The 27735-nt window shown below is 50.4% G+C and overlaps 2 protein-coding genes across 2 annotated transcripts; one reads left to right on the forward strand and one right to left on the reverse strand.

Annotated features, from left to right (window-relative positions):
- The first annotated feature begins 1743 nt into the window (after nt 1–1743).
- Nucleotides 1744–14625, forward strand: LOC138402674 (ubiquinone biosynthesis O-methyltransferase-like). The gene is made up of 7 exons (XM_069500248.1): nt 1744–1872; nt 2072–2208; nt 2266–2496; nt 3357–3471; nt 11190–11324; nt 11818–12088; nt 13194–14625. The coding sequence occupies exons 1-7, from the start codon at nt 1744–1746 to the stop codon at nt 13307–13309; spliced, it is 1134 nt and encodes a 377-aa protein (XP_069356349.1). The 3' UTR covers nt 13310–14625.
- Nucleotides 14626–18942: 4317 nt separating this feature from the next.
- LOC117984425 (ninein homolog) lies at nt 18943–27453 on the reverse strand. Its single transcript, XM_069500091.1, has 7 exons — nt 26088–27453; nt 24788–25090; nt 24386–24704; nt 24131–24306; nt 23536–23631; nt 21723–21890; nt 18943–21188 (listed from the first exon to the last, which is right to left on the reverse strand). The coding sequence occupies exons 1-7, from the start codon at nt 27282–27284 to the stop codon at nt 21120–21122; spliced, it is 2328 nt and encodes a 775-aa protein (XP_069356192.1). The 5' UTR covers nt 27285–27453; the 3' UTR covers nt 18943–21119.
- Between the last annotated feature and the right edge of the window lie 282 nt (nt 27454–27735).

Below are 27735 nucleotides of genomic sequence, written 5' to 3' on the forward strand. Positions count from 1 at the left end.
ATAGGAAGTCTTTGATTTTTCGGGATGAAAAATAGCCAATATTCATCCCCGGAATGCAAAAAGTCGGTTTAACCGATGCAATGGGCCGTGCAAAACGCAGCAAACACGCATTAGTGTGATGTTAGTAGTTGGCTCATATTCCTGGTTAAGTAGGTAACCTGGTAAGTACATCAATCAATTGTAATTACAGAGAAATTAAACATTCTTCTCAATCAGTTTCATTATAGTTAATACCTACTTACCCATCTGCGATTATAATTACATGTCACGGCAAATGTACGACATACGGCATTGTATAATCGGACCATAACATACAATTTAAGTACCTAGGTATATTATTTTTTAACTATTTTTTACTTAAAAAAAATTTAAAAATGTCAAATGAAATTATACCTAATAATTATCGATAGGAAAATTATTATTTTGTCGACGACTAAATATTGAAACGGGCGACTAAGTAATATGTACCGTACCTAGTTGTATGAAGTAATATGTACCGTACCTAGTTGTATGAAGTAATATGTACCGTACCTAGTTGTATGAAGTCATATGTACCGTACCTAGTTGTATGAAGTCATATGTACCGTACCTAGTTGTATGAAGTCATATGTACCGTACCTAGTTGTATGAAGTAATATGTACCGTACCTAGTTGTATGAAGTGATATGTACCGTACCTAGTTGTATGAAGTCATATGTACCGTACCTAGTTGTATGAAGTAATATGTACCGTACCTAGTTGTATGAAGTAATATGTACCGTACCTAGTTGTATGAAGTGATATGTACCGTACCTAGTTGTATGAAGTCATATGTACCGTACCTAGTTGTATGAAGTAATATGTACCGTACCTAGTTGTATGAAGTAATATGTACCGTACCTAGTTGTATGAAGTCATATGTACCGTACCTAGTTGTATGAAATAAACCGGCATCGTTTTAATTTTTTTGTGACAAATAAATGAAATAAGTAGGTAACTAATTTAAGTTAATCTTTATAAAAATATACAAACGGTAGAATAATAGAGACAAGCATGGCCGTAGCCAGCCCAGCCCAGCCCAGCCCAGCCCAGCCCAGGAGGAGGCTAAAAGTTTTCGTTTTTCCGGGAAATGAATAGAATGTCCGAATAATAGGTACAGAGTACACACGCCCGAACGTCCGAACGTCCGAGCGTCCAACACGTTGGACGCAGCTGGGTATAAGTATCGACTTATAGGTAAAGAGGTTGTTAGCGCTTCATTTACTTATTAACTAAGTAGCTACGCTCCATTGTAGAAGGGCTCGTTTGAATTTCATACAATTTTTAAATAAATATAAGTACTTCTTAAATTATTGTTAAATATCTAGGTACTCATAATAATATATCCAGGTAAGAAGTTTTTGTATTTTTAATCGGTCTTTTTTATTTTGATAAGTGCATAAAATATGAAAAGGTTCTGAAATAAAAAGTGCATCGGTGCCCCGTGCCTGCCAGTCGACGAGCACAGACCCACAGGGCAACTATATAATATCTTCTAATACACTCTGTATTAGTAGATAAATATAATAATATATTGTATGTTGAGAGAGGTCAGTGAGACCTTTTAAACTAAGTAAGTAGTTAGGTACCTAAGTTCTGTTTAAAGCCATTAATATGATTCAGCCGCAGTCAAGGTAACCTAGTTCAATTTATTTTATTTTATTCAGATACAAGTTAGCCCTTGACCGCAATCTCACCTGGTGGTAAGTGATGATGCAGTCTAAGATGGGAGCGGGCTGCGATTTCCCTTCCATGTTGGAAGGGAAATCGCAGTTCTATCAAACTCATGCCCCTTTTGGTTTCTACACGGCATGGTTCCGGAACCCTAAATCGCTTGGCGGCACGGCTTTGCCGGTAGGGTGGTAACTAGCCGCGGCCGTAGCCTCCACTGCTACATCGTCACGATCAGCCCATCGCTAGCTCACTTCCGGCTCTCCTCTCAGAATGAGAATGGTGTGGCCATAGTGTAGCATGCTGCCAGCAAATGCAGATTGGCAGACTTCATACACCTTTAGAACATTATACTTAATGTGATGTGTAATGTTTTTTTTAGAAAAATAGTTTGTTTCTCCTGCAACTAAACAGAAAGTTCGACTTTCCCGGTTTCAGCTGTCCTCAGATGATAGAGATGTCAGCTAAACTGTTCAGCGAGTCTCGTCACGGTAACGCGTTGCTGTCTCTGCGGTTCCGGTAAGTAGAAGCGCTTGCATTCATTGAACTTTTGTTAATACATGGTTAATTATTTAATTTAGTAAGTGGGTACCTACTTAGTAGGTGCTATGTTTTCCTGTGTTCACTTTGCAGCGCTCGGAGCCCTACGGCCGGCCCGCGTACACACAAGGTCTCCGTGAACGCCTCGAGGGCGGCGCACTGCACAGTGGACGAGAAGGATCTGTTCCAAGCCAACACTAAAATACTGAAATCGTTCTGGGACCCCGAAGGGACGTGGAAGCCGCTTCACCAGTGGAACTATGTTCGGTAACCTGCAGCCTCAGCCCTCAGCTCCCTCATTACATTATCGTCGGTCCATCGTGCTGCAGGGCGCTAGGGCGCTAGGGCGCTAGGGCGTCCCACACTAACTATGCAAAAGTGTGTCTGTCTGACAACCTGTCTGCTAGTTTTTCACAAATTTTTATCAAAATTTCATTTTACCACTTTGTCGGTGTGATTAATATTTATACCCACGGCAAATTACAGATTTCTAGCACTAATAGTCTCTGAGATTACCCGAGGCGCTCCGGGGAGGTTGCTCTATGAGAATATGAGTATATAGAGTGTACGAAGTGATCTGTGAGACTGTGAAGGAGCAACTATATTACATGTAGCTGGTATTGGTGTTACGACTCCGACCGCCGCACCTCGCCGCACCGCGCCGCACTTCGCCGCACCGCGCCGCACCGCGCCGCACCTCGCCGCACCGCGCCGCACCGCGCCGCACCGCGCCGCACCGCGCCACTTACCTAGTTTAAGCTTTTGCATGTCGATTTTCTCTAATAGCAGAAACCCACGAAGTAAGAAAGGGTTTGCAGAATTCTGAACCCGAAGGGTGCCATTGGGACCCTATTACTAAGTCTCCGCCATCCGTCCGTGTGTCTGTGTGTCTGTCAGCGAGCTGTCTCGTGAACCGTAGGTAGAGAGTTGAATTTTGCAGAGCGTATTTCTATCACCGCTATAATAACAAAAAATCAAATATCTACTAAAAATTAAACTACAGAACCCTTCGTGTGCGGGTCCGACTCGCATTTGACCGGTTTTTACCCCCCAAAGCGAAGCTATTGTCAGCTAACTTGACATTATTAATTACTTCCTCCACTGTTCATCGTTTTGTGTCGTCACAGACTGCCGTACATCCGGGACCGGCTGGTGGAGGTCGCTCCCGGGGAGAAGTTTTCCACCTGCTTGAAAGGGATGAAGATTCTGGATGCCGGCTGTGGAGGGGGGGTGCTCTCCGAGGTGAGTGACGTCACAGACTGCCGTACATCCGGGACCGGCTGGTGGAGGTCGCTCCCGGGGAGAAGTTTTCCACCTGCTTGAAAGGGATGAAGATTCTGGATGCCGGCTGTGGAGGGGGGGTGCTCTCCGAGGTGAGTGACGTCACAGGCTGCCGTACATCCGGGACCGGCTGGTGGAGGTCGCTCCCGGGGAGAAGTTTTCCACCTGCTTGAAAGGGATGAAGATTCTGGATGCCGGCTGTGGAGGGGGGGTGCTCTCCGAGGTGAGTGACGTCACAGGCTGCCGTACATCCGGGACCGGCTGGTGGAGGTCGCTCCCGGGGAGAAGTTTTCCACCTGCTTGAAAGGGATGAAGATTCTGGATGCCGGCTGTGGAGGGGGGTGCTCTCCGAGGTGAGTGACGTCACAGGCTGCCGTACATCCGGGACCGGCTGGTGGAGGTCGCTCCCGGGGAGAAGTTTTCCACCTGCTTGAAAGGGATGAAGATTCTGGATGCCGGCTGTGGAGGGGGGGTGCTCTCCGAGGTGAGTGACGTCACAGGCTGCCGTACATCCGGGACCGGCTGGTGGAGGTCGCTCCCGGGGAGAAGTTTTCCACCTGCTTGAAAGGGATGAAGATTCTGGATGCCGGCTGTGGAGGGGGGGTGCTCTCCGAGGTGAGTGACGTCACAGACTGCCGTACATCCGGGACCGGCTGGTGGAGGTCGCTCCCGGGGAGAAGTTTTCCACCTGCTTGAAAGGGATGAAGATTCTGGATGCCGGCTGTGGAGGGGGGGTGCTCTCCGAGGTGAGTGACGTCACAGGCTGCCGTACATCCGGGACCGGCTGGTGGAGGTCGCTCCCGGGGAGAAGTTTTCCACCTGCTTGAAAGGGATGAAGATTCTGGATGCCGGCTGTGGAGGGGGGGTGCTCTCCGAGGTGAGTGACGTCACAGACTGCCGTACATCCGGGACCGGCTGGTGGAGGTCGCTCCCGGGGAGAAGTTTTCCACCTGCTTGAAAGGGATGAAGATTCTGGATGCCGGCTGTGGAGGGGGGGTGCTCTCCGAGGTGAGTGACGTCACAGGCTGCCGTACATCCGGGACCGGCTGGTGGAGGTCGCTCCCGGGGAGAAGTTTTCCACCTGCTTGAAAGGGATGAAGATTCTGGATGCCGGCTGTGGAGGGGGGGTGCTCTCCGAGGTGAGTGACGTCACAGGCTGCCGTACATCCGGGACCGGCTGGTGGAGGTCGCTCCCGGGGAGAAGTTTTCCACCTGCTTGAAAGGGATGAAGATTCTGGATGCCGGCTGTGGAGGGGGGGTGCTCTCCGAGGTGAGTGACGTCACAGGCTGCCGTACATCCGGGACCGGCTGGTGGAGGTCGCTCCCGGGGAGAAGTTTTCCACCTGCTTGAAAGGGATGAAGATTCTGGATGCCGGCTGTGGAGGGGGGGTGCTCTCCGAGGTGAGTGACGTCACAGGCTGCCGTACATCCGGGACCGGCTGGTGGAGGTCGCTCCCGGGGAGAAGTTTTCCACCTGCTTGAAAGGGATGAAGATTCTGGATGCCGGCTGTGGAGGGGGGGTGCTCTCCGAGGTGAGTGACGTCACAGGCTGCCGTACATCCGGGACCGGCTGGTGGAGGTCGCTCCCGGGGAGAAGTTTTCCACCTGCTTGAAAGGGATGAAGATTCTGGATGCCGGCTGTGGAGGGGGGGTGCTCTCCGAGGTGAGTGACGTCACAGACTGCCGTACATCCGGGACCGGCTGGTGGAGGTCGCTCCCGGGGAGAAGTTTTCCACCTGCTTGAAAGGGATGAAGATTCTGGATGCCGGCTGTGGAGGGGGGGTGCTCTCCGAGGTGAGTGACGTCACAGGCTGCCGTACATCCGGGACCGGCTGGTGGAGGTCGCTCCCGGGGAGAAGTTTTCCACCTGCTTGAAAGGGATGAAGATTCTGGATGCCGGCTGTGGAGGGGGGGTGCTCTCCGAGGTGAGTGACGTCACAGGCTGCCGTACATCCGGGACCGGCTGGTGGAGGTCGCTCCCGGGGAGAAGTTTTCCACCTGCTTGAAAGGGATGAAGATTCTGGATGCCGGCTGTGGAGGGGGGGTGCTCTCCGAGGTGAGTGACGTCACAGGCTGCCGTACATCCGGGACCGGCTGGTGGAGGTCGCTCCCGGGGAGAAGTTTTCCACCTGCTTGAAAGGGATGAAGATTCTGGATGCCGGCTGTGGAGGGGGGGTGCTCTCCGAGGTGAGTGACGTCACAGGCTGCCGTACATCCGGGACCGGCTGGTGGAGGTCGCTCCCGGGGAGAAGTTTTCCACCTGCTTGAAAGGGATGAAGATTCTGGATGCCGGCTGTGGAGGGGGGGTGCTCTCCGAGGTGAGTGACGTCACAGACTGCCGTACATCCGGGACCGGCTGGTGGAGGTCGCTCCCGGGGAGAAGTTTTCCACCTGCTTGAAAGGGATGAAGATTCTGGATGCCGGCTGTGGAGGGGGGGTGCTCTCCGAGGTGAGTGACGTCACAGGCTGCCGTACATCCGGGACCGGCTGGTGGAGGTCGCTCCCGGGGAGAAGTTTTCCACCTGCTTGAAAGGGATGAAGATTCTGGATGCCGGCTGTGGAGGGGGGGTGCTCTCCGAGGTGAGTGACGTCACAGACTGCCGTACATCCGGGACCGGCTGGTGGAGGTCGCTCCCGGGGAGAAGTTTTCCACCTGCTTGAAAGGGATGAAGATTCTGGATGCCGGCTGTGGAGGGGGGGTGCTCTCCGAGGTGAGTGACGTCACAGGCTGCCGTACATCCGGGACCGGCTGGTGGAGGTCGCTCCCGGGGAGAAGTTTTCCACCTGCTTGAAAGGGATGAAGATTCTGGATGCCGGCTGTGGAGGGGGGGTGCTCTCCGAGGTGAGTGACGTCACAGGCTGCCGTACATCCGGGACCGGCTGGTGGAGGTCGCTCCCGGGGAGAAGTTTTCCACCTGCTTGAAAGGGATGAAGATTCTGGATGCCGGCTGTGGAGGGGGGGTGCTCTCCGAGGTGAGTGACGTCACAGACTGCCGTACATCCGGGGCCGGCTGGTGGAGGTCGCTCCCGGGGAGAAGTTTTCCACCTGCTTGAAAGGGATGAAGATTCTGGATGCCGGCTGTGGAGGGGGGGTGCTCTCCGAGGTGAGTGACGTCACAGGCTGCCGTACATCCGGGACCGGCTGGTGGAGGTCGCTCCCGGGGAGAAGTTTTCCACCTGCTTGAAAGGGATGAAGATTCTGGATGCCGGCTGTGGAGGGGGGGTGCTCTCCGAGGTGAGTGACGTCACAGGCTGCCGTACATCCGGGACCGGCTGGTGGAGGTCGCTCCCGGGGAGAAGTTTTCCACCTGCTTGAAAGGGATGAAGATTCTGGATGCCGGCTGTGGAGGGGGGGTGCTCTCCGAGGTGAGTGACGTCACAGGCTGCCGTACATCCGGGACCGGCTGGTGGAGGTCGCTCCCGGGGAGAAGTTTTCCACCTGCTTGAAAGGGATGAAGATTCTGGATGCCGGCTGTGGAGGGGGGGTGCTCTCCGAGGTGAGTGACGTCACAGGCTGCCGTACATCCGGGACCGGCTGGTGGAGGTCGCTCCCGGGGAGAAGTTTTCCACCTGCTTGAAAGGGATGAAGATTCTGGATGCCGGCTGTGGAGGGGGGGTGCTCTCCGAGGTGAGTGACGTCACAGACTGCCGTACATCCGGGACCGGCTGGTGGAGGTCGCTCCCGGGGAGAAGTTTTCCACCTGCTTGAAAGGGATGAAGATTCTGGATGCCGGCTGTGGAGGGGGGGTGCTCTCCGAGGTGAGTGACGTCACAGGCTGCCGTACATCCGGGACCGGCTGGTGGAGGTCGCTCCCGGGGAGAAGTTTTCCACCTGCTTGAAAGGGATGAAGATTCTGGATGCCGGCTGTGGAGGGGGGGTGCTCTCCGAGGTGAGTGACGTCACAGGCTGCCGTACATCCGGGACCGGCTGGTGGAGGTCGCTCCCGGGGAGAAGTTTTCCACCTGCTTGAAAGGGATGAAGATTCTGGATGCCGGCTGTGGAGGGGGGGTGCTCTCCGAGGTGAGTGACGTCACAGACTGCCGTACATCCGGGACCGGCTGGTGGAGGTCGCTCCCGGGGAGAAGTTTTCCACCTGCTTGAAAGGGATGAAGATTCTGGATGCCGGCTGTGGAGGGGGGGTGCTCTCCGAGGTGAGTGACGTCACAGGCTGCCGTACATCCGGGACCGGCTGGTGGAGGTCGCTCCCGGGGAGAAGTTTTCCACCTGCTTGAAAGGGATGAAGATTCTGGATGCCGGCTGTGGAGGGGGGGTGCTCTCCGTGGTGAGTGACGTCACAGACTGCCGTACATCCGGGACCGGCTGGTGGAGGTCGCTCCCGGGGAGAAGTTTTCCACCTGCTTGAAAGGGATGAAGATTCTGGATGCCGGCTGTGGGGGGGGGGTGCTCTCCGAGGTGAGTGACGTCACAGGCTGCCGTACATCCGGGACCGGCTGGTGGAGGTCGCTCCCGGGGAGAAGTTTTCCACCTGCTTGAAAGGGATGAAGATTCTGGATGCCGGCTGTGGAGGGGGGGTGCTCTCCGAGGTGAGTGACGTCACAGGCTGCCGTACATCCGGGACCGGCTGGTGGAGGTCGCTCCCGGGGAGAAGTTTTCCACCTGCTTGAAAGGGATGAAGATTCTGGATGCCGGCTGTGGAGGGGGGGTGCTCTCCGAGGTGAGTGACGTCACAGGCTGCCGTACATCCGGGACCGGCTGGTGGAGGTCGCTCCCGGGGAGAAGTTTTCCACCTGCTTGAAAGGGATGAAGATTCTGGATGCCGGCTGTGGAGGGGGGGTGCTCTCCGAGGTGAGTGACGTCACAGACTGCCGTACATCCGGGACCGGCTGGTGGAGGTCGCTCCCGGGGAGAAGTTTTCCACCTGCTTGAAAGGGATGAAGATTCTGGATGCCGGCTGTGGAGGGGGGGTGCTCTCCGAGGTGAGTGACGTCACAGACTGCCGTACATCCGGGACCGGCTGGTGGAGGTCGCTCCCGGGGAGAAGTTTTCCACCTGCTTGAAAGGGATGAAGATTCTGGATGCCGGCTGTGGAGGGGGGGGTGCTCTCCGAGGTGAGTGACGTCACAGGCTGCCGTACATCCGGGACCGGCTGGTGGAGGTCGCTCCCGGGGAGAAGTTTTCCACCTGCTTGAAAGGGATGAAGATTCTGGATGCCGGCTGTGGAGGGGGGGTGCTCTCCGAGGTGAGTGACGTCACAGGCTGCCGTACATCCGGGACCGGCTGGTGGAGGTCGCTCCCGGGGAGAAGTTTTCCACCTGCTTGAAAGGGATGAAGATTCTGGATGCCGGCTGTGGAGGGGGGGTGCTCTCCGAGGTGAGTGACGTCACAGGCTGCCGTACATCCGGGGCCGGCTGGTGGAGGTCGCTCCCGGGGAGAAGTTTTCCACCTGCTTGAAAGGGATGAAGATTCTGGATGCCGGCTGTGGAGGGGGGGTGCTCTCCGAGGTGAGTGACGTCACAGACTGCCGTACATCCGGGACCGGCTGGTGGAGGTCGCTCCCGGGGAGAAGTTTTCCACCTGCTTGAAAGGGATGAAGATTCTGGATGCCGGCTGTGGAGGGGGGGTGCTCTCCGAGGTGAGTGACGTCACAGGCTGCCGTACATCCGGGACCGGCTGGTGGAGGTCGCTCCCGGGGAGAAGTTTTCCACCTGCTTGAAAGGGATGAAGATTCTGGATGCCGGCTGTGGAGGGGGGGTGCTCTCCGAGGTGAGTGACGTCACAGGCTGCCGTACATCCGGGACCGGCTGGTGGAGGTCGCTCCCGGGGAGAAGTTTTCCACCTGCTTGAAAGGGATGAAGATTCTGGATGCCGGCTGTGGAGGGGGGGTGCTCTCCGAGGTGAGTGACGTCACAGGCTGCCGTACATCCGGGACCGGCTGGTGGAGGTCGCTCCCGGGGAGAAGTTTTCCACCTGCTTGAAAGGGATGAAGATTCTGGATGCCGGCTGTGGAGGGGGGGTGCTCTCCGAGGTGAGTGACGTCACAGGCTGCCGTACATCCGGGACCGGCTGGTGGAGGTCGCTCCCGGGGAGAAGTTTTCCACCTGCTTGAAAGGGATGAAGATTCTGGATGCCGGCTGTGGAGGGGGGGTGCTCTCCGAGGTGAGTGACGTCACAGACTGCCGTACATCCGGGACCGGCTGGTGGAGGTCGCTCCCGGGGAGAAGTTTTCCACCTGCTTGAAAGGGATGAAGATTCTGGATGCCGGCTGTGGAGGGGGGGTGCTCTCCGAGGTGAGTGACGTCACAGACTGCCGTACATCCGGGACCGGCTGGTGGAGGTCGCTCCCGGGGAGAAGTTTTCCACCTGCTTGAAAGGGATGAAGATTCTGGATGCCGGCTGTGGAGGGGGGGTGCTCTCCGAGGTGAGTGACGTCACAGGCTGCCGTACATCCGGGACCGGCTGGTGGAGGTCGCTCCCGGGGAGAAGTTTTCCACCTGCTTGAAAGGGATGAAGATTCTGGATGCCGGCTGTGGAGGGGGGGTGCTCTCCGAGGTGAGTGACGTCACAGGCTGCCGTACATCCGGGACCGGCTGGTGGAGGTCGCTCCCGGGGAGAAGTTTTCCACCTGCTTGAAAGGGATGAAGATTCTGGATGCCGGCTGTGGAGGGGGGGTGCTCTCCGAGGTGAGTGACGTCACAGGCTGCCGTACATCCGGGACCGGCTGGTGGAGGTCGCTCCCGGGGAGAAGTTTTCCACCTGCTTGAAAGGGATGAAGATTCTGGATGCCGGCTGTGGAGGGGGGGTGCTCTCCGAGGTGAGTGACATAGTTCCGCAGGTGCAATACATTGCAGATTCATCGTCAGCGTCAACAAGAAGAATGACAAGGATTTGCCATAGTCTACCACGCAGGTTAAAGCAAGTGATATTTAAATGCTAAAAACGCATATTAGGTACCTAACTCCGAAAAGTTAGTTGTAGATATGCGCGGGATGGAACCCCGGATCTTCCGAACGAAGCCTGCCGCCTCAACCACTACGCTATGACTACACTCTACTGTCTACAATTATAATAATAGAATGAAGGGCAATAGAAATTGGCAGCGCACGTGGGTAATATGTTTGCTTTTCACTTGACATTGTATGAGAAAGGTGAGAGGCACGATGATTTTCACCGAAATCAAGCGCGCGAAAAGGGTTTAGGAAAAGTATTTTTGAGAAAAAACTACTGAATTTATGTTTGTAAAATAAAGTTATTTCAACTAATGAATAAATATACTAGTTTTCTAATGATATTTTTTTTTAGAATTTTTGTATCCCTAATCTTATTTATTTACGCCCAAAGTTGTCATAAATTTAGTGTTAAAATAGGAATCTTTTGAGGCTCGTAACTTTTAAATCAATATTTTTTTTAATGTTTTATATATCAATGAACCTAGATAAAGACGAGATAAATCGATGTGATTCTTAGTTTTGTGCATCGAATATTGTTGTATTTTCTCTCGGACTACGTTTGTATGAAGAAAGCACTGAAGTGAGTCCCCTTAGTCCTTCTCAGCCAGTGGCGTGCAGGTCATAGAAGCATAAAAGCACTGCTTACTAAGTTGAAATTGCTCAATCGTAATTTTTTCGTCATGACAGTCGCGAAATAGGTAACCTACCTAATCACGCAATGCCTATATACCCTAGCTTCGAACTGTATGCAAGGTTGTCACTGCTCTCAGGGCTTGGCGAAGTACGGGGCCGAGGTGACAGGAATCGACCTCAGCAGAGAGCTGGTGGAGCTGGCGCAGCAGCACTGCGCCGCCAACAGGCGCCTGGCCGACAACCTGCCAACCTACATTTACACTTCCATAGAGGTATGACTATATGATTTTTTTATTGCGTCGGCTTGCGCTTGACAACCGTCATCCATACTAAACTTAATATTATAACTGCGAAAGTGTGTCTGTCTGTCTGCTAGCCTTTCACGGCCCATCCGTTCCACATATTTTGACGTTTGTTACTGAGATAGCTTGCATTCCGGGGAAGGACATAGGCTACTTTTTATCCCGGAAAATCAAATAGTTCCCACGGGATTTTCAAAAACCTAAATCCAGGCGGACGAAGTCGCAGGCATCATCTAGTGCTTAATAAAAAGCAATGATGAGGTCTGGATCGGAGTGCGCTTGTCTAGAAGATGCCTCGAAGTTATTATACCCACCTGGCACCTGGCACCTGGCACCTGGCACCTGCGTGGCAGGAAACGTGGGAGCCGGCGGGAGCGGTACGTGTCAGAAACGGAAGTGGACATCCACTAACATTTACGGCTCACCGTGGTGATGGTGGTGATGGTGGTGGACATTTGTTCAGGAGCACAGCAGCAAGTGCGCGGAGCAGTACGACGCCGTGGTGGTGTCGGAGGTGCTCGAGCACGTGGCGCAGAAGGAGCTGTTCGTGGAGAGCTGCGCGCGCGCCGCACGCCCGGGCGGCAAGCTGATCTTCACCACGCCCACCAGGACGCGCGCGGCGCAGTTCTACATGGTCTTTCTCTTCGAGAATATCCTCAAAGCGTACCCCAAGGGTGCGCACGACTACAACAAGTTCCTGAGGCCGAGCGAACTTCAATTCATGCTAGAAATGAGTAAGTGCTTAATAAAAAAAACCCGAAAAGTATTTTGATGTATTTCGCCCTTTATTTTTTCTTAGTTTAAAAATACTTAGGGCGTACATATTTCGGTCATAATTACCCATTAGATCAGCAGCAGGAACTTCTTCAATATATTTGCTATTTTAGCGTACTTTGCATTAATCTAAAGAAAAATAAAACGAATTAATAAATCAAATCTTCGTCTTGGAGGATGTCCCCAAGAAGTTCCCCAAGAGCGCGCACGACTACAACAAGTTCCTGACACCGAGCGCACTTCAATTCATATGAGAAATGAGTAGTAGAAACAACACTCCTCTCCCATGGACCAGAGATGTGCTACGTTGCTATAGCGCGGACGTATGTCAACTGTCAAACCCACCAATAGGATCGTTTGATTTTCATAGCATAGCTTAGCTTTTTACATACTGTAGTTGAAGCGAGGACGTACAAGCTAAAGGTGCAAGCTGATGACGCGAACTAGGGATGTGCGAGTTATTCCCGTTGAGTAACACTGTTACTCAATGGCGAGTAGTGTAGCTATGGGAAGTTTGGAGCACAGCCAATGACTATGACAGGCGACAGCCAATGACAAGTATACGTACTTTAGTTCGCGTCTCATGTCACACCGCTGACCGCACACGCTCGCAATATTTCTGAAAGAGCTATCCAACAAAGCGGCACCAGGCTGATATCGCTGACATACATAAATGTTGTTTAAATGAAATATTGACTCGTAATCACACACGTTTATTTTCTCGTAAAACACTAGTTTTGTTTCATCTATTATTTAGCTAATAAGTATTCTCAATTTAATAAAAATAGCGTGAGATAATCTTATATCAACGACATCTCTTTTACGGTAGGGAAACTACATTTGCTCTGACATGCAGAACTATTTTAGACAAATGTAAAAGCCTGATGATAAAAGATTTTAAAAAACTCCCGGCACCGTGACATAGACGAGAAACTTTCTTTTTCAAGATTTTAATCTCGCTCCGCGTAATACCCATGCCGAATTACAGCTTCCTAGCGATAGATGCGCATCGATCCCTAAAATCGATGTGCCAAGCAAATAATGTAAGATTCTTGGTTATTGCAGACGACTGCTCGGTGGAGTCGGTGCGCGGCTACATCTACCACCCGCTGGCCAGCTACTGGGAGTGGACGCCGCGGACGTGGTTCTCCTTCGCCATGGAAGCTGTCAAGGCGGCTTAGCTGGAGGTGTGCGTGTTGCAGACGACTGCTCGGTGGAGTCGGTGCGCGGCTACATCTACCACCCGCTGGCCAGCTACTGGGAGTGGACGCCGCGGACGTGGTTCTCCTTCGCCATGGAAGCTGTCAAGGCGGCTTAGCTGGAGGTGTGCGTGTTGCAGACGACTGCTCGGTGGAGTCGGTGCGCGGCTACATCTACCACCCGCTGGCCAGCTACTGGGAGTGGACGCCGCGGACGTGGTTCTCCTTCGCCATGGAAGCTGTCAAGGCGGCTTAGCTGGAGGTGTGCGTGTTGCAGACGACTGCTCGGTGGAGTCGGTGCGCGGCTACATCTACCACCCGCTGGCCAGCTACTGGGAGTGGACGCCGCGGACGTGGTTCTCCTTCGCCATGGAAGCTGTCAAGGCGGCTTAGCTGGAGGTGTGCGTGTTGCAGACGACTGCTCGGTGGAGTCGGTGCGCGGCTACATCTACCACCCGCTGGCCAGCTACTGGGAGTGGACGCCGCGGACGTGGTTCTCCTTCGCCATGGAAGCTGTCAAGGCGGCTTAGCTGGAGGTGTGCGTGTTGCAGACGACTGCTCGGTGGAGTCGGTGCGCGGCTACATCTACCCCCCGCTGGCCAGCTGGAGGTGTGCGCCACGGCCACACGAGAGCGAACTGCATCATTGCTATCCACCGATAGACGTCCACTGCTGGCGATAGGTCTCCTGACTCTCCTGTACGGACTTCACAACACAACGGTTCATAAGATATAGCCTCCTGGCAGAGAGGACGAACAGCGGAGGCGTGATGTGGGAGCCCCGTTAGCACCCTAACTAGCCCTAAAATCTAGCTGCATTAATCAATCAATTAGTTATTATCATGCCGAGGCAGTAGCCCCTTTAGCACACGAAATGGCTGTCTTTGTATGTTCTAGTTCGTAGTTTTAAGTTTAGCTGTAATTTTTAACCGACTTCAAAAAAATGAGGAGGTTCTCAATTCGTCGGAATATTTTTTTTGTAGTTTTAACATCTTTTGTATTTGTCTTTTCGGGTTCTGTGAGCTCATTTATTTAAAAATCACCTTAACCTTTCATTTCGACTTCTCTTACACCAAACCCCTGACGCAATCTCGGCAGGGATTTCTACTAGGTATATGTTACATAGTTATATAGTTGTGGCGACTGCGTCCATTTCTGAACGCAGCAGTCACTGACCGTAGTGACAGTTGACGTGCAATGTTTGGCGCGTTATTGTGTGACATTACTTATTATGCTAATTTTCATTGTCACATCTTATAATAATCTTTTAATGTAACTTAGGTATATCTCCTATGTAATCCGATCCTAATTATAATCACATGAAAACAATCAGCAGTATTTAATTTGGACCCTTTACTGGAGGGGTCTACCGCCAAACAGTAAATAGTCTCTGGTCTGGTGGAAGGCTTCGGTCGCAGCTAGTTACCACCATACTGGCAAACACGTGCCGCAGTATGATTTGCGTGTGGCGACTATACATCGATGGTGGCGACTCATGACGCGAGGAAGCGACACGGGGTTATTCCCGTTGAGTCACACCCCCGTGTGTAACACTGTGACACAAGGTGCCACCAATTTCAAAACATTCCCGTTGAGTAATAGTGCTACTCAACGGGAATTTTTTGAAATTGTTGGCACCTTGTGTCACACCTAATAATGCACGTGTAACAAGTATTTATTTTCAAATCCAAGACGGCGCGGCGGATGAGAACTTTTTACAAAATATTAGACATGGGTGTCGTGTTCAGGGTTTTCGAGGACGTTGAATTTGATGATGACATTTATTTTGAAATACAAGATGGCGGATGAGAACTTTTTACCCTTTTAAACCGGAAAACGACACACATTGAGTAACACTGTTACTCAACGGGAATCTTTTGAAATTGGTGGGCTGGTGGCACCTTGTGGCAGTGTTACACACGGGGGTGTGGCTCAACGGGAATAATAACCCGCGACACGCTGTCCACATTCCACAATATATTTTTTTAGAAAATTCTTGAGAATCAGTTAAGGCTATTTACAAATAAAACACATAGTTTTGATCAACATTTTATTAATTAAATGATAATTAGTTAATAATAGTTATTCTCCGTGCATCGTTTCGCGTCGCTCCACCACGCTTGCGAGCGGTAGATACACTACCCGGTAGGTGCGGGGGGGGGGGGGGGGGACGACGACAGACCACAGACGTAGCTCTGACAACGGCATCAACTTTACTGTAAGCGAGGAGGAACTGGGAGGAGGGCCCACCCCGACACATACCCTACACATATCACATCGCAGTGAAACAACCCCCTACATCCATATAATATCCGTACTACTAATATTATAAATGCGAAAGTGTGTCTGTCTGCTAGCTTTTCACGGCCCATCCGTTCAACCGATTTTGATGAAATTTGGTACAGAGTTAGCTTACATCCCGGGGAAAGACAGGCTACTTTTTATCTCGGAAAATTACAGAGATCCCACGGGATTTTTAAAAACCTAAATCCAGGCAGACGAAGTCGCGGGCATCGTCTGGTATACAATATACATGTTATATGTTATAGGTGTTACTTCTGCCACACTGATGCCAATTTGCTAGTACACAAGTCTCTGATCTAATGTCAAAGTAGTGTTATCCTTTTTACATTGTTCGCGCGGAAAAGGACAGCACTAGTTTAGGGTAAGGCATTGTGAAATTTCACCGCGCTATTAGTTCTGCAGTATTCTGTGACTTATTATGTAAATCGAGTTTTTTTTTAAAATAGAGATAGCGAGCAAACAAGCGGACGGGTCACCCGATGTTAAGTGATTACCGCCGCCCATGAACATTTGCAGCACCAGAGGAACCGCCGATGCGTTGTCGATCTTTTAGGAATTTGTTGGTCCGCCCCTTGAATAACCCCATGTTGTAATCTAGTGGGAACATCGCCGAAGGGAGTTGATGAGTGCATGCGACTTAGTTTCCCTATATAGGGAATATATCCATAATACATATTATGTATAACATAATTCTGCGAGACAAATCGCGCGGTAAAGTTCCACAGTGCGGACTTACCATAATTCAGTTGAATGACTGTACAAAGTTATTTGTGTACATAAACATCAACTGATCTTCCAACGGCAATTACTGTACAAAGTTATTTGTGTACATAAACATCAACTGATCTTTTAACGGCAATTACTGTACAAAGTTATTTGTGTACATAAACATCAACTGATCTTTCAACGGCAATTACTGTACAAAGTTATTTGTGTACATAAACATCAACTGATCTTCCAACGGCAATTACTGTACAAAGTTATTTGTGTACATAAACATCAACTGATCTTTTAACGGCAATTACTGTACAAAGTTATTTGTGTACATAAACATCAACTGATCTTTCAACGGCAATTACTGTACAAAGTTATTTGTGTACATAAACATCAACTGATCTTCCAACGGCAATTACTGTACAAAGTTATTTGTGTACATAAACATCAACTGATCTTTTAACGGCAATTACTGTACAAAGTTATTTGTGTACATAAACATCAACTGATCTTTCAACGGCAATTACTGTACAAAGTTATTTGTGTACATAAACATCAACTGATCTTCCAACGGCAATTACTGTACAAAGTTATTTGTGTACATAAACATCAACTGATCTTTTAACGGCAATTACTGTACAAAGTTATTTGTGTACATAAACATCAACTGATCTTTCAACGGCAATTACTGTACAAAGTTATTTGTGTACATAAACATCAACTGATCTTTCAACGGCAATTACTGTACAAAGTTATTTGTGTACATAAACATCAACTGATCTTTCAACGGCAATTACTGTACAAAGTTATTTGTGTACATAAACATCAACTGATCTTCCAACGGCAATTCATAAACCGAGTCTAATTTACTGATGGTATTTATAACAATCGCCAGAACATTGCACGGAAAAGTGAGGAGGTTTGAAAATATAAAAAGAACGATTTTTATTATACAGTTTTCAATTTGCGATAGTTAACTACATCAGGAATTGTATAGAATCATTAATCACCTTACAGTTAATTTCTTCAAAGTATTCAAACAAAAACTCAAATTCTTCTTTACAGTTTCAAGTAACAAAACAGTTTCATCCTAATATTTAAAAATCCTAAATAAGTTGATTCGTGTTTATATTACTTACTTAATAAGTTTATTTTGATATAATCAAAATTGAAAACCATTAATCACATAATAGCTGCATATAGCAGTTATATTATAGTGCTCCAACAAAACTCACAAAGTGTAACTTTACGCGCGCAAGTAAACACGTGAGTTGGATGTTCGCTGTAAATAGTGTTATATTTATATATAACAATCATTATATAAATGTTACACAATATGTACATTACATTAACTCCTACTTACAATGAAGGCACTTGACATAATATTATAACACGCATCCCTCCGGCGGCGGCGGCGGCGGCGAGCTGACATGTTCTAATGAAATATTCAGAAATATACTAACATTAACTAAATCAAACACCCGTTCCGCGGCCGACTTACGACTAGTCGCCCGGCAACTCGGACGACTTACGACTAGTCGCCCGGCAACTCGGACGACTTACGACTAGTCGCCCGGCAACTCGGACGAGCTGTAATGTAATCAATTTTCTGTAATTTATATGGAATTCGAAGTCGCCGCAACTGCGTGCGTACGATACACACGGCGACTTCCATATAATTGACAGATTGTAAGGATCGCCGTCGTGCGAGTTGCCGGCGACCAGTCGACCGCTCGCAATGGCTCTCATACAAACTATGGGCGACCAAGAAAAAAACCCAAAGGTAGGAATAAGGCACAACTTCATGCAAATACTCTATTAGCTATCAATACGTACGCGGGAGGTATTCATTGCTAACATTATACAGTATACTATATCGAGTATACAATTCTGTGTATCTTAGTATGTAATAGCGACAATTGACTAATACATACAATATAGTTGGGTAGAGCAGACAAGGGTAAAATGCAAGCGATTACAATGTAAACGGACAGACAGACACACAGACAGACAACAAAGTGATCCTATAAGGATTCCGTTTTTCCTTTTGTTTTGAGGTACGGAACCTTAAAAATAAAGTGTGTTGCACAAAATGTGTGGGATAGTGCACTGTACAGTGTATAGTGTATACCTACAAAGTACACAGCGCACTCCAGTTGCAATCATTAAACGCATTTCAAACGCAAAGTGGCTAGCTGTTACAACTTTATAACAAGTATAACACCTAATGTACCTACACAGTTAACGCAATAAAATTTATTCTATTCTATTCTATTCAAAATATAAGTGTTGTAAGTACATCAACGAAACGGTGACCATAGAGTCAAGTTATATAGACTGACGGCGATGCGGACTGCTGAGACAACGTGCAAGGCGCGCGATGCGGACTGCTGAGACAACGTGCAAGGCGCGCGATGCATTCCAATTGCATTTACTTGTTACATTCCATTACAATTCCATATTGCACTTGTTAGCATTCCAAGCTGAGCTATCGGCGCGGTGCGGCGCGGTGCGGTGCGGTGCGGTGCGGTGCGGTGCGGTGCGGTGCGGGCGCATCAAATACACAATGTGGACAATCACAAGTTTTCACGAGACTAATTTATTTAAATTATTTGCAAAAATTTGCTTTTACTTTTATATCAAAATGACATAGATAAAAATGAACTCTTGAACTCGTATATACGCGCCGTTCAAAACATAACGAAATGACATCAAAAAGGAAAATTGTACAAAATCCACATCTCAGTCTCTCATCAGTACCCTTATTATAAATGAGAAAGTGTGTTTGTTTGTTGGTTTATTAGTTTATTGGTTTGTCCTTCAATCACCTCACAAACGGTGCGACGCGGATTGATGTGATTTTTTGCATGGATATAAATAAACACCTGAGGAGTGACACAGACTGCTTTTTATCCCGGGAAATCAAATAGTTCCCACGGGATTTCTGATTCCACGCGGACGAAGTCACGGGCATCAGCTAGTCTCTTTAATGAAAGTCTTCTGAATGAATAGAGCGTCACACACTTGGGAATTAGATAAGTATTTGTACGTAATTTCCATATGAAGGTGTATTGATGTGAACCGTCCACGAGACGGGAAGAGCGGCGTGAAGGGAGCCGCGGACTGCCACGCTCGTGTACTGCGCACGTACACGAGGATGAGCCCGCATGCACTTGTAGCAGCTCTGTACATTTCACTTAGAGTCACATTGACAGCGAACAGACGAACAACGGACACATCTTTTTCGATACCAGTTTGCGCTTTACGTTAATAAAGATGGATGGCAATATGCAGCACGCGGCAGAAAGTAATGCACATCGGCCTTTACAATGACATTTCGGCTTTGTACAACATTGTCTCTGTCGTGTACCTATGTGACGTTTTGTCGGTGTCAACGACTGAAACAAAGCTCTACAAAAATCCGCTATCTCGTTCTAAAGGTCGATGTACATTACTTTTTGCCGCGTACTGTAATGATATGTATAATTTTAGATATTCACTTGGATTCGCTGTTCATGTAAATTGACTTTTCAGAGACTACATCAACAGAGGAGTCATCAGCTTCCTTTATAGAAATTAGCTTCTTTTATTGGCTATTCATTTCTCAATTTTTTTTCAAAGTACTAGTCCCTAGGCAAGAGATGGCGCCACTAACGTGATACTTAATATTTACTATCACACTACTAGTGTACAATAAGGATGACCAATCAACATTGAGCTCAGCTAACGTTCCGGACTCCGGTGCACATGCGACATGCACAAGTGCAAGCGAGACAGACGGAACACTGAGCGAGATGGACGATGCCACGACGAGCGAGTGTTTAACAGCACAGCAGGGTTTGTAAGAGCAGCGATAGATCACAGCACAGCACAGCACAGCACAGCACAGCAGAGCTCAGTGTTGATTGGTCACATCATCTCTGAAGTAAACTTAATCTTAGATGTAAAAGCAATATCCTTGTTCACGAGAAAAAAGGATAGCATATTTTTTTGCTCCGTCAATTTAGTTTAGTGCTGAGATTGTATACAAGCAACAATGTAACGCTAATTATAATAGTCATATGTGGAAATGTAGTGAATAATGCTTCAAAGCATATATATTATTTAATAAGATATATAGTTTCCAACTGCACCGTGTCGCAGCTGCGGCAGTTCTCGTCAAATATTGTACAATTGTTCTTCAAAAATATATATACAAATGCGTACAGTTGGACCGGTATCCGATAGTTTTGTATCAATTATTACTTAATTATTATTGTACATATAATATTATAATAAAATAGAATAAAAACATGACGCTACATGAGTGTAGTGTGGCGTTGGACATTTGCTTTGCTTTCCATTACAAATATACAAATATACAAATATACAAGTTAGTGAAGTTAGCAACGCAATGAGATAACTTACGAAGTGTTTTGAGCCATGGAATGTGTTAGTTTTGATTCGTAAGTCAAATGATCCAATGATTGACACAGTTGAGCTACCATACAGTTTGGGAATGAGCTAAACATTGCTTTATAAATATTTTGCAACTTATAGTTTTGAAACCAGACGAAAATGAAACGTAAGTGGTTCTTTGTAAGTTAGTAAATAGGAACTAGTCACTAAATATTGCGGAACGCATCGCGCGCGCGCGCAGGAGCGATCATACAATAGTTTGTTTGTGAACTGTACGTTTGCTAGGGTACAACTCCTGGGCAGTCCAGTCGGTGAGCACGGGGCTGGTCGCCGGTGGTCGCCGGTGGTCGCCGGTGGTCGCGAGTGGCCGGCGGCGGTCAGGGCAGGCGCGACTGGTGCGGCTGGTGCGGCAGGTGCGCCAGGCGACAGTTCTCGATGTACAGGTCCTGCGACAGTACAATACGTCGCTATTATATTATCTACCCGCACAATCATAAATAGTCGTGATAGCCCAGTGGTGTAACGTCCGTCTCCTATTGGGAAGGTGGGGTTTCGATCCCGGCACATAACTCTAACTTATTTGCTTTAATGGTGGAAGAAAACATCGTGAGGAAACCTGCATGCCTGAGAGTTCTTCATAATATTCTCAAAGGTGCGTGAAGTCTGCCAATCCGCACTCGGGCAGTGTAACTGACTATGGCCTAAACAGTTCTCATGCTGAGAGGCGACCCGTGCTCAGTAGTGGGCCGGCAACGATGACGATGACCATCACATCAGGTGCAGGTTTTGCAATGGAACTGTTTCCTGTTTGAGTGGAGGCGCTGATATCTCCTGACGAGTGGTCTCCCGCGCTGCGCACTCGGGCTGCGGGCGGAGTCCCCGCGCCGCGCACTCGGGCTGCGGGAGAAGTCCCCGCGCCGCGCACTCGGGCTGCGGGAGGAGTCGCTGGCATCAGCTAGTAAAACGTTTTTGTCAGTTACCTTGACGAGCAGGTCCGCGGCGGCGAGGCGCGCGTGCAGGCGCTGCGCGGCGCGCTCGGCACGCGCGGCGCGCGCGCGCAGCGCCGCCGCCTCGCGCGCGCTCCACTCCGCGCCCAGCGCCGCGCGCCGCGCCCACGCCGCGCCCGCGCCGCACGCGCACGCGCACGCCTGCGCACGCACATCGGCACAATGATAACTAGTTACAGCGTCATAGTCGCCATGTTTACCCAATGTGTCAACTGTCACGTCTAGGTCTCTAGGGTGGGCTATGGTGGGCTATGGTAGGCTATGGTGGGCCGCTTGTTAACGGTGAATCGTACTTTTGCCAAGACAGTTGACACATAGAGCAAATATGGCGACAGAGTTCTCAACATTTATACATTATTGGTATCGTGAACAAAAGTCGCAGGCAAAAGCTAGTAAGTAATAAAGTAGTGTTGCAAAACGCAAGTAGCTAGATGCATAACACTATCTGTGATAGCCTATATATATATATAGTGGTAGGTACACACCACTAACTTTTCGGAGTTTCGTGCGTTTTATGTAATTAAATATCAATTGCTGTAACGGTGATGGCAAACATCGTGAGGAAACCTATGCAATGCATACCTGACAATTTTTTATTTGTCAAAGGTGTGTGAAGTCGTGGTAGATTATGGGTTATGGGTTCTAGCCGCGAGGAGACCGGCGCGGCGATGGCGGGTGCCTACGTGTCTCAAGACATGGCGTACATCTCGCGACCATTGCCCTTAAACGTCCGGCTACAGAGAGACAGCAATAGACGCAAAGCAAAATAAGATGCAATACACTTGATCGCTTTACATACGTTTTAAAAAGGCTCAGCAAAAATTCCAGTATAAAAACTGCATTGCTTGCATATCATGTTGTGTGACCTCACTGTTACGCTATGCTCTTGTCGTATGGGGTAACTCTGTAAACGCTGATAAGGTATTTATAAGACAAAAAGCATGCTTGAGGTCCATTTGTGGTGCGAATATGATGGACAGCTGCCGGCCTTTATTTAAATGTCTCGGCATACTTCCCTTGCCTAGTCTCTATATATTAGAAATATGTTTACTTGTTAAAAAAATCCAGGATTATTCTTGGCTAATGAGGTCAATCCAAACTTGAAAAGCAGCAGAATAATAATATCCAGCTACCTCACACGAGGATAAATCTTTTTTCTAAAAGCGCATACTACATGGCAATAAAAACTTACAATAAGCTACACGAAGTGATAAAAAACACGCCTACTATACTACTCTTCAAGCGACAACTACATGATCTTCTTTTAAACAAAATGTATTACAAAATTAATGACTATTTCATGGATAAAAATTTATAATATAATTAATGAATTTGGACTTTTATATGCGCTGACAAACTATGCTCTTGTCCTGCTTCTTTTTAAATGACTGGTTTATATTCTGTAATCACTTTATATTTTATTTTGTTCATAACTACGACATGGAAATCCTTATTTTATTTTATCTGATTGAGTAATTTTTAAATTTTTGATTTCGTAAATGTAATGAAGTAGAATAATTTGAATGTAATTGTAATATTCATTAACCATTTGCACACCAGGACCTGGTAGAATGCGTCAGGCAACTCAACTGATGTAACACCTTCATATACCCACATTCCAGCGAATAAACGTTTATTTATTATTAAGAAGAAAAGAACAAGAGAGACAGAAAATGAATTGTCGCATTGCTACTGCTGTCGCTACTGCAACGTTTTACGTAATCACCCCGCCGTCCTCTGTAGTGAGCCGGCGGTTGGTGATCATGACGTTGAGATGTATAATTACCGGCGCGGGGTGCGCGGGGTGCGCGGGGTGCGCGGGATGCGCGGGGCGCCGCTCCAGCGCCTCCAGCCGCTGCTGCAGCTGCTGCACCTCCGCCGCCTGCCCAACCAGACAACAGCTCCATCAAACCAATGCAGGCTTCGGCCGTGCCTAGTTACCCTCCTACCGGCAAAGTCGTGCCGCCAAACGATACGATATCGCGTAGAAACCCGGCATGACATCATCGAACTATAGTACTGTGCCTCTGTGGGATATGGATTCATGCGTCTATCCATGCCCATTGCAAGTTAGCCCGCTTCCATCTAGTCTGCACCATCACTTACCACCAGGTGAGATCGATTAGTCGATCGCGAGGTCGATTTTAACTTTGTGTCTTGTCAAAAGTGCGATTTTAGTCCCGTACAGCACTTTTGACCTACACACTGTACAGTTGACCCATAGACCTTTAACATTTCTGATTTATTGTACCTTTTGGGAAATTAAATTATCACTTGTTTTAACGGTGAAGGAAAATATCGTGAGGAAACCTGCATGCCTGAGAGTTCTCCGTAATATTCTCAAAAGGAGAGTGAAGTCTGCCGACCCGCACTCGACTCACCCTGGCCGCGAGCTGCGCCTCCTTGTCCGCGCGGTAGGCGCCGAACTCCAGCTCCAGCGCCGTGACCTGCTGCTCCAGCGCGGCGCTCTCCTCGATGGGCGGCAGCGGCGCGGGCCGCGCGAACTGGCGCTCGTACTCCGCGATCTTGGCCACCAGCTCTGCCAGCCGCTCGTCGCCTGCAACCAGCGGCACCACAAGTACTGACACTGAGCTCTGTCGCCTATCTATCTACGTGGTGGTGGAGTGCCAACGCACCGGCGCGCTGCTCGTCCGCCAGCAGCTCGCGCTCCTCGTCCAGCTTGCTGGCCCAGTACTCCTCCGTGCGCTCCAGCTCCGCGCGCAGCTCCGCGATGTCGCTCTCGTGCCGCTGCCTCGCGTCCCCGAGCGAGGGTAGCTCCGACTCCTGCACGACTGCTCTCAGCGTGGCCAGGGTGGCTCGCGCGGCCGCGCATCGCGGACAGGCGCTCTCCGTGCGCTCGGGGAACGTTTCAGTATCGAAAATCGATTCCAGTTTTATCACAATTTGGCTCAAATTTAGTTCTGCAAGTCTCGCCGTCGGCGACGATCCGGGACTCTGAAATGAGCGCAAATCGAGTTACAGGTCTCTGGAGGGAGAGGAGAACTTATTTAACTGTTAAAGGTACAAGGACTGGCTACCTCATCGAGACAGGGCGCGGCGTGCATGGCCACCTCGTCGCGCCAGGAAGGCGCGTGCGCGCTGGGGGCGGCGGCGCGGCGCGCGCTCGCCTCCAACGCGGCGCCGAGCTCGTCGGCGCGGTCGCGCAGGCGCTGGTTGTCGGCGCGCAGCTCGGCCAGCCGCGCCGCCGCCTCCGCGCCGTCCGCGCGCGCGCGCTCCTGTCGCGCCGCCTCGCGCCGCGCCGCCGCCGCCGCCTCGTCCGCCGCGCGCTCCGCGTCGCGCGTCGCCGTCATCGCCGAAGCCTCCAGCGTCTTCACCTGCTCCTGTGACACGGAAGCCGAACGGTCGAGCTGGTCCCCGACAGGAGCTCCTCTGTCAACACCCACCTGAAACTACTGCATAGGTCGGGTTGAAATTTGGCTTAAAGAAGCTCCTATGACATAGAATTCCTCAAAAAAGCATATTCAAAATATTGAACCCCTAAGGGTAAAATAAGGGTTTTGAAATTTGTGTAGTCCATAGACAAAGGTGCAGGCATACATTAGTAGTGTTATTTTAATGTGTATATCTGTTTGTCTGTGGCATCGCCGCTCTCTATTTGAATACAGTTTCTTCTATTTGGTAACTGAGATGTTCTTGTTTACCCATTGGAGGATTATTCTCAGCTGTTCCCTCTGCCAGCGCAGTCTCCGGATGTCAGTCATTCAGTCATTAGTAGCTGACTAGCTGATGCCCGCGACTTCGTCCGCGTGGAATTAGGTTTTTTTAAAATCCTGGGGGAATTCTTTGATTTTCCGGGATAAAAAGTAGCCTATATGTCACTCTCCAGGTCTTTATCTATACCCACGCAAAATATCACGTAAATCCGTTGCACCGTTGCGACGTGATTGAAGGACAAACCAACAAACCAATAAACCAAAAACCAACAAACAAACACACTTTCGCATTTATAATAAGGGTACTGATATAACTTGCACTTGTGCTATGAATTTGATTCTGACTACAACAATATTGTGGCACTCTTGTGGAGGGTGAGCTCAAGTGTTTATATGAACTTGTTGCTGTGCAGTGTGCAGTGTGCAGTGTGCAGTGTGCAGTGTGCAGTGGCCAGTAGTTCAGCAGGTGAGGGCTGAACCGCCATTCACATTTTATGATGCTACTTAACTTGAAAAAACGTTGATGTTTATTGGAGACATTACAAGATTGTACACGAGGTCATTCATCTCGGGGCCTCGCTATATTGTGCTGAGGTGGTGGAGGAGGTGGAACGGGCTACGACATCCTGCATTCATTGTCGTTATCGCCGACCGCTAGACGAACCTGTAAGTCTTGTATCTGGTCGCGCAGCGCGGCGGTCTCGCTGCGCAGGCGCGCCTCGGCGTCCACGCGGCGCGCCGTCTCGGCGTCCAGCTGCAGGCGCGCGGCGGCGGCGCGCTCGCGCTCGGCGGCCGCGTCGGCGGCGGCGGCGCGCGCGGCGTCCGCGTGGCGCGCCTCCAGCTGGCGCAGGCCGGCCTGCAGCTCGGCCTCCAGGCGCACGTGGTTGTCGTCCACGTCCTGCGCCAGCACGCGCGCGCGCCGCTCCGCCTCCGCCAGGTCGGCGCGCAGCTTGTCCCGCTCGGCGCGCGCACAGGCCAGCGGGCGCGCGGCGGCGTCGAGGCGCAGGCGCGCCAGCGCGGCGGCGGCCTGCAGCAGCAGCGCGCGCGCGTCGGGCGGCTCGGGCGCGGCCACCGCGCGCAGCTCGTCGTCGAGCGCGCGCTCCAGCTCGGGCACGCGCAACGCGGCGCCCGCGAAGCCCAGCTCGGCCAGCAGGCGGCGCGGACGCTGCACGCCGGCGCGCTCCCACGCCTCCGCCACCGCGTCGCTCGCCAGGACGTCGCCGCCCGCCTCGCCCGCGGCGGCCAGCGAGCTCGCCAGCGACGCGTTGAGCCGGTCGAAGAACTCGCCGACGGAGACCTCGTCGACGGCGGCGGCGGCGAACACGCGCTCGACGAGCTCGCGGTCGACGCCGCCCATGCGCAGGCCGCGGCACAGCGCCAGCGCGCGCGCGCGGTCCACGGGCCGGTCGTGGTCGAGCGCGTCGTCGCGGCTCTCCATGGCGGAGGCGCTGCGCTTGCCGCGCGCGCGGGGCGCGGCGCGCGCGCTGTCGAGGCGCGACTCGGAGGCGCCGCGCGGGCGCGAGCGGCGCCCGTACTTCTTGGCGCCGCACACGAACTTGGGGGCCACCTCGCGGCCGGACGAGTCGTCGTCGCTGTGCTCGGGCGCGGGCGCGGCGGGCGGTGCGACGGGCGGCTCGCCGAGCGCTGTCAGCAGGCCGCCGCGGAACTGCGCGAAGGTGACGCGCTCGACGCGTCCCTCGAACAGCGAGTCGACGAGCGCGGCGCCACGACCCTCGAGCTGCAACGTGTCACAGAGCTGCAGCACGGCGGCGCGGTCCAGGGCGCCCTGGTCGCCTACGTCGAAGGCTTTGAACACACGGTACAGCTCTCGTTCGTAGGGGTTCGTGGACGCGCTGTCCATATCTCGGGATCGTTTGGGAACTGAACAGGTCGTGTAAAGCGCGTCGAGCTAAATATTTACTTTGAGGAGATCACATGTTGCGTTCTTGTAAAAAAAACTTATTAATGAAACGAGAACAGCTATAAAATCATCTGGTCGAATTGCCAAAATATGCCAAAGCCAAAGTGATGCCAATTGCCACTTCACTTTCATGCTATGTTGTGTCAAATTGACAACGTCACTGTCAATCTGTCAACTATGTCAAAAACTGACAAGCACAGACTAACATAATATAGTAACAAGAAGTGAGCATCTAAAAGTTGCTTAGTTCACAGCAGGGGCCGGAAAGTTGCTTATTATCACCTGTTGTAGTTTTTATTAGCGCCGTCTATTAGTTGGTCACATGAACTAAATTATTGCTTGATTTACTTTACTCTATGGTCAGAGATTGCAAATGGCTGCCATTTGTGTT

The sequence above is a fragment of the Maniola hyperantus genome, chromosome 8 (genome assembly GCF_902806685.2).
Source record: "Maniola hyperantus chromosome 8, iAphHyp1.2, whole genome shotgun sequence".
Classification (NCBI taxonomy): Eukaryota; Metazoa; Arthropoda; class Insecta; order Lepidoptera; family Nymphalidae; genus Maniola; species Maniola hyperantus.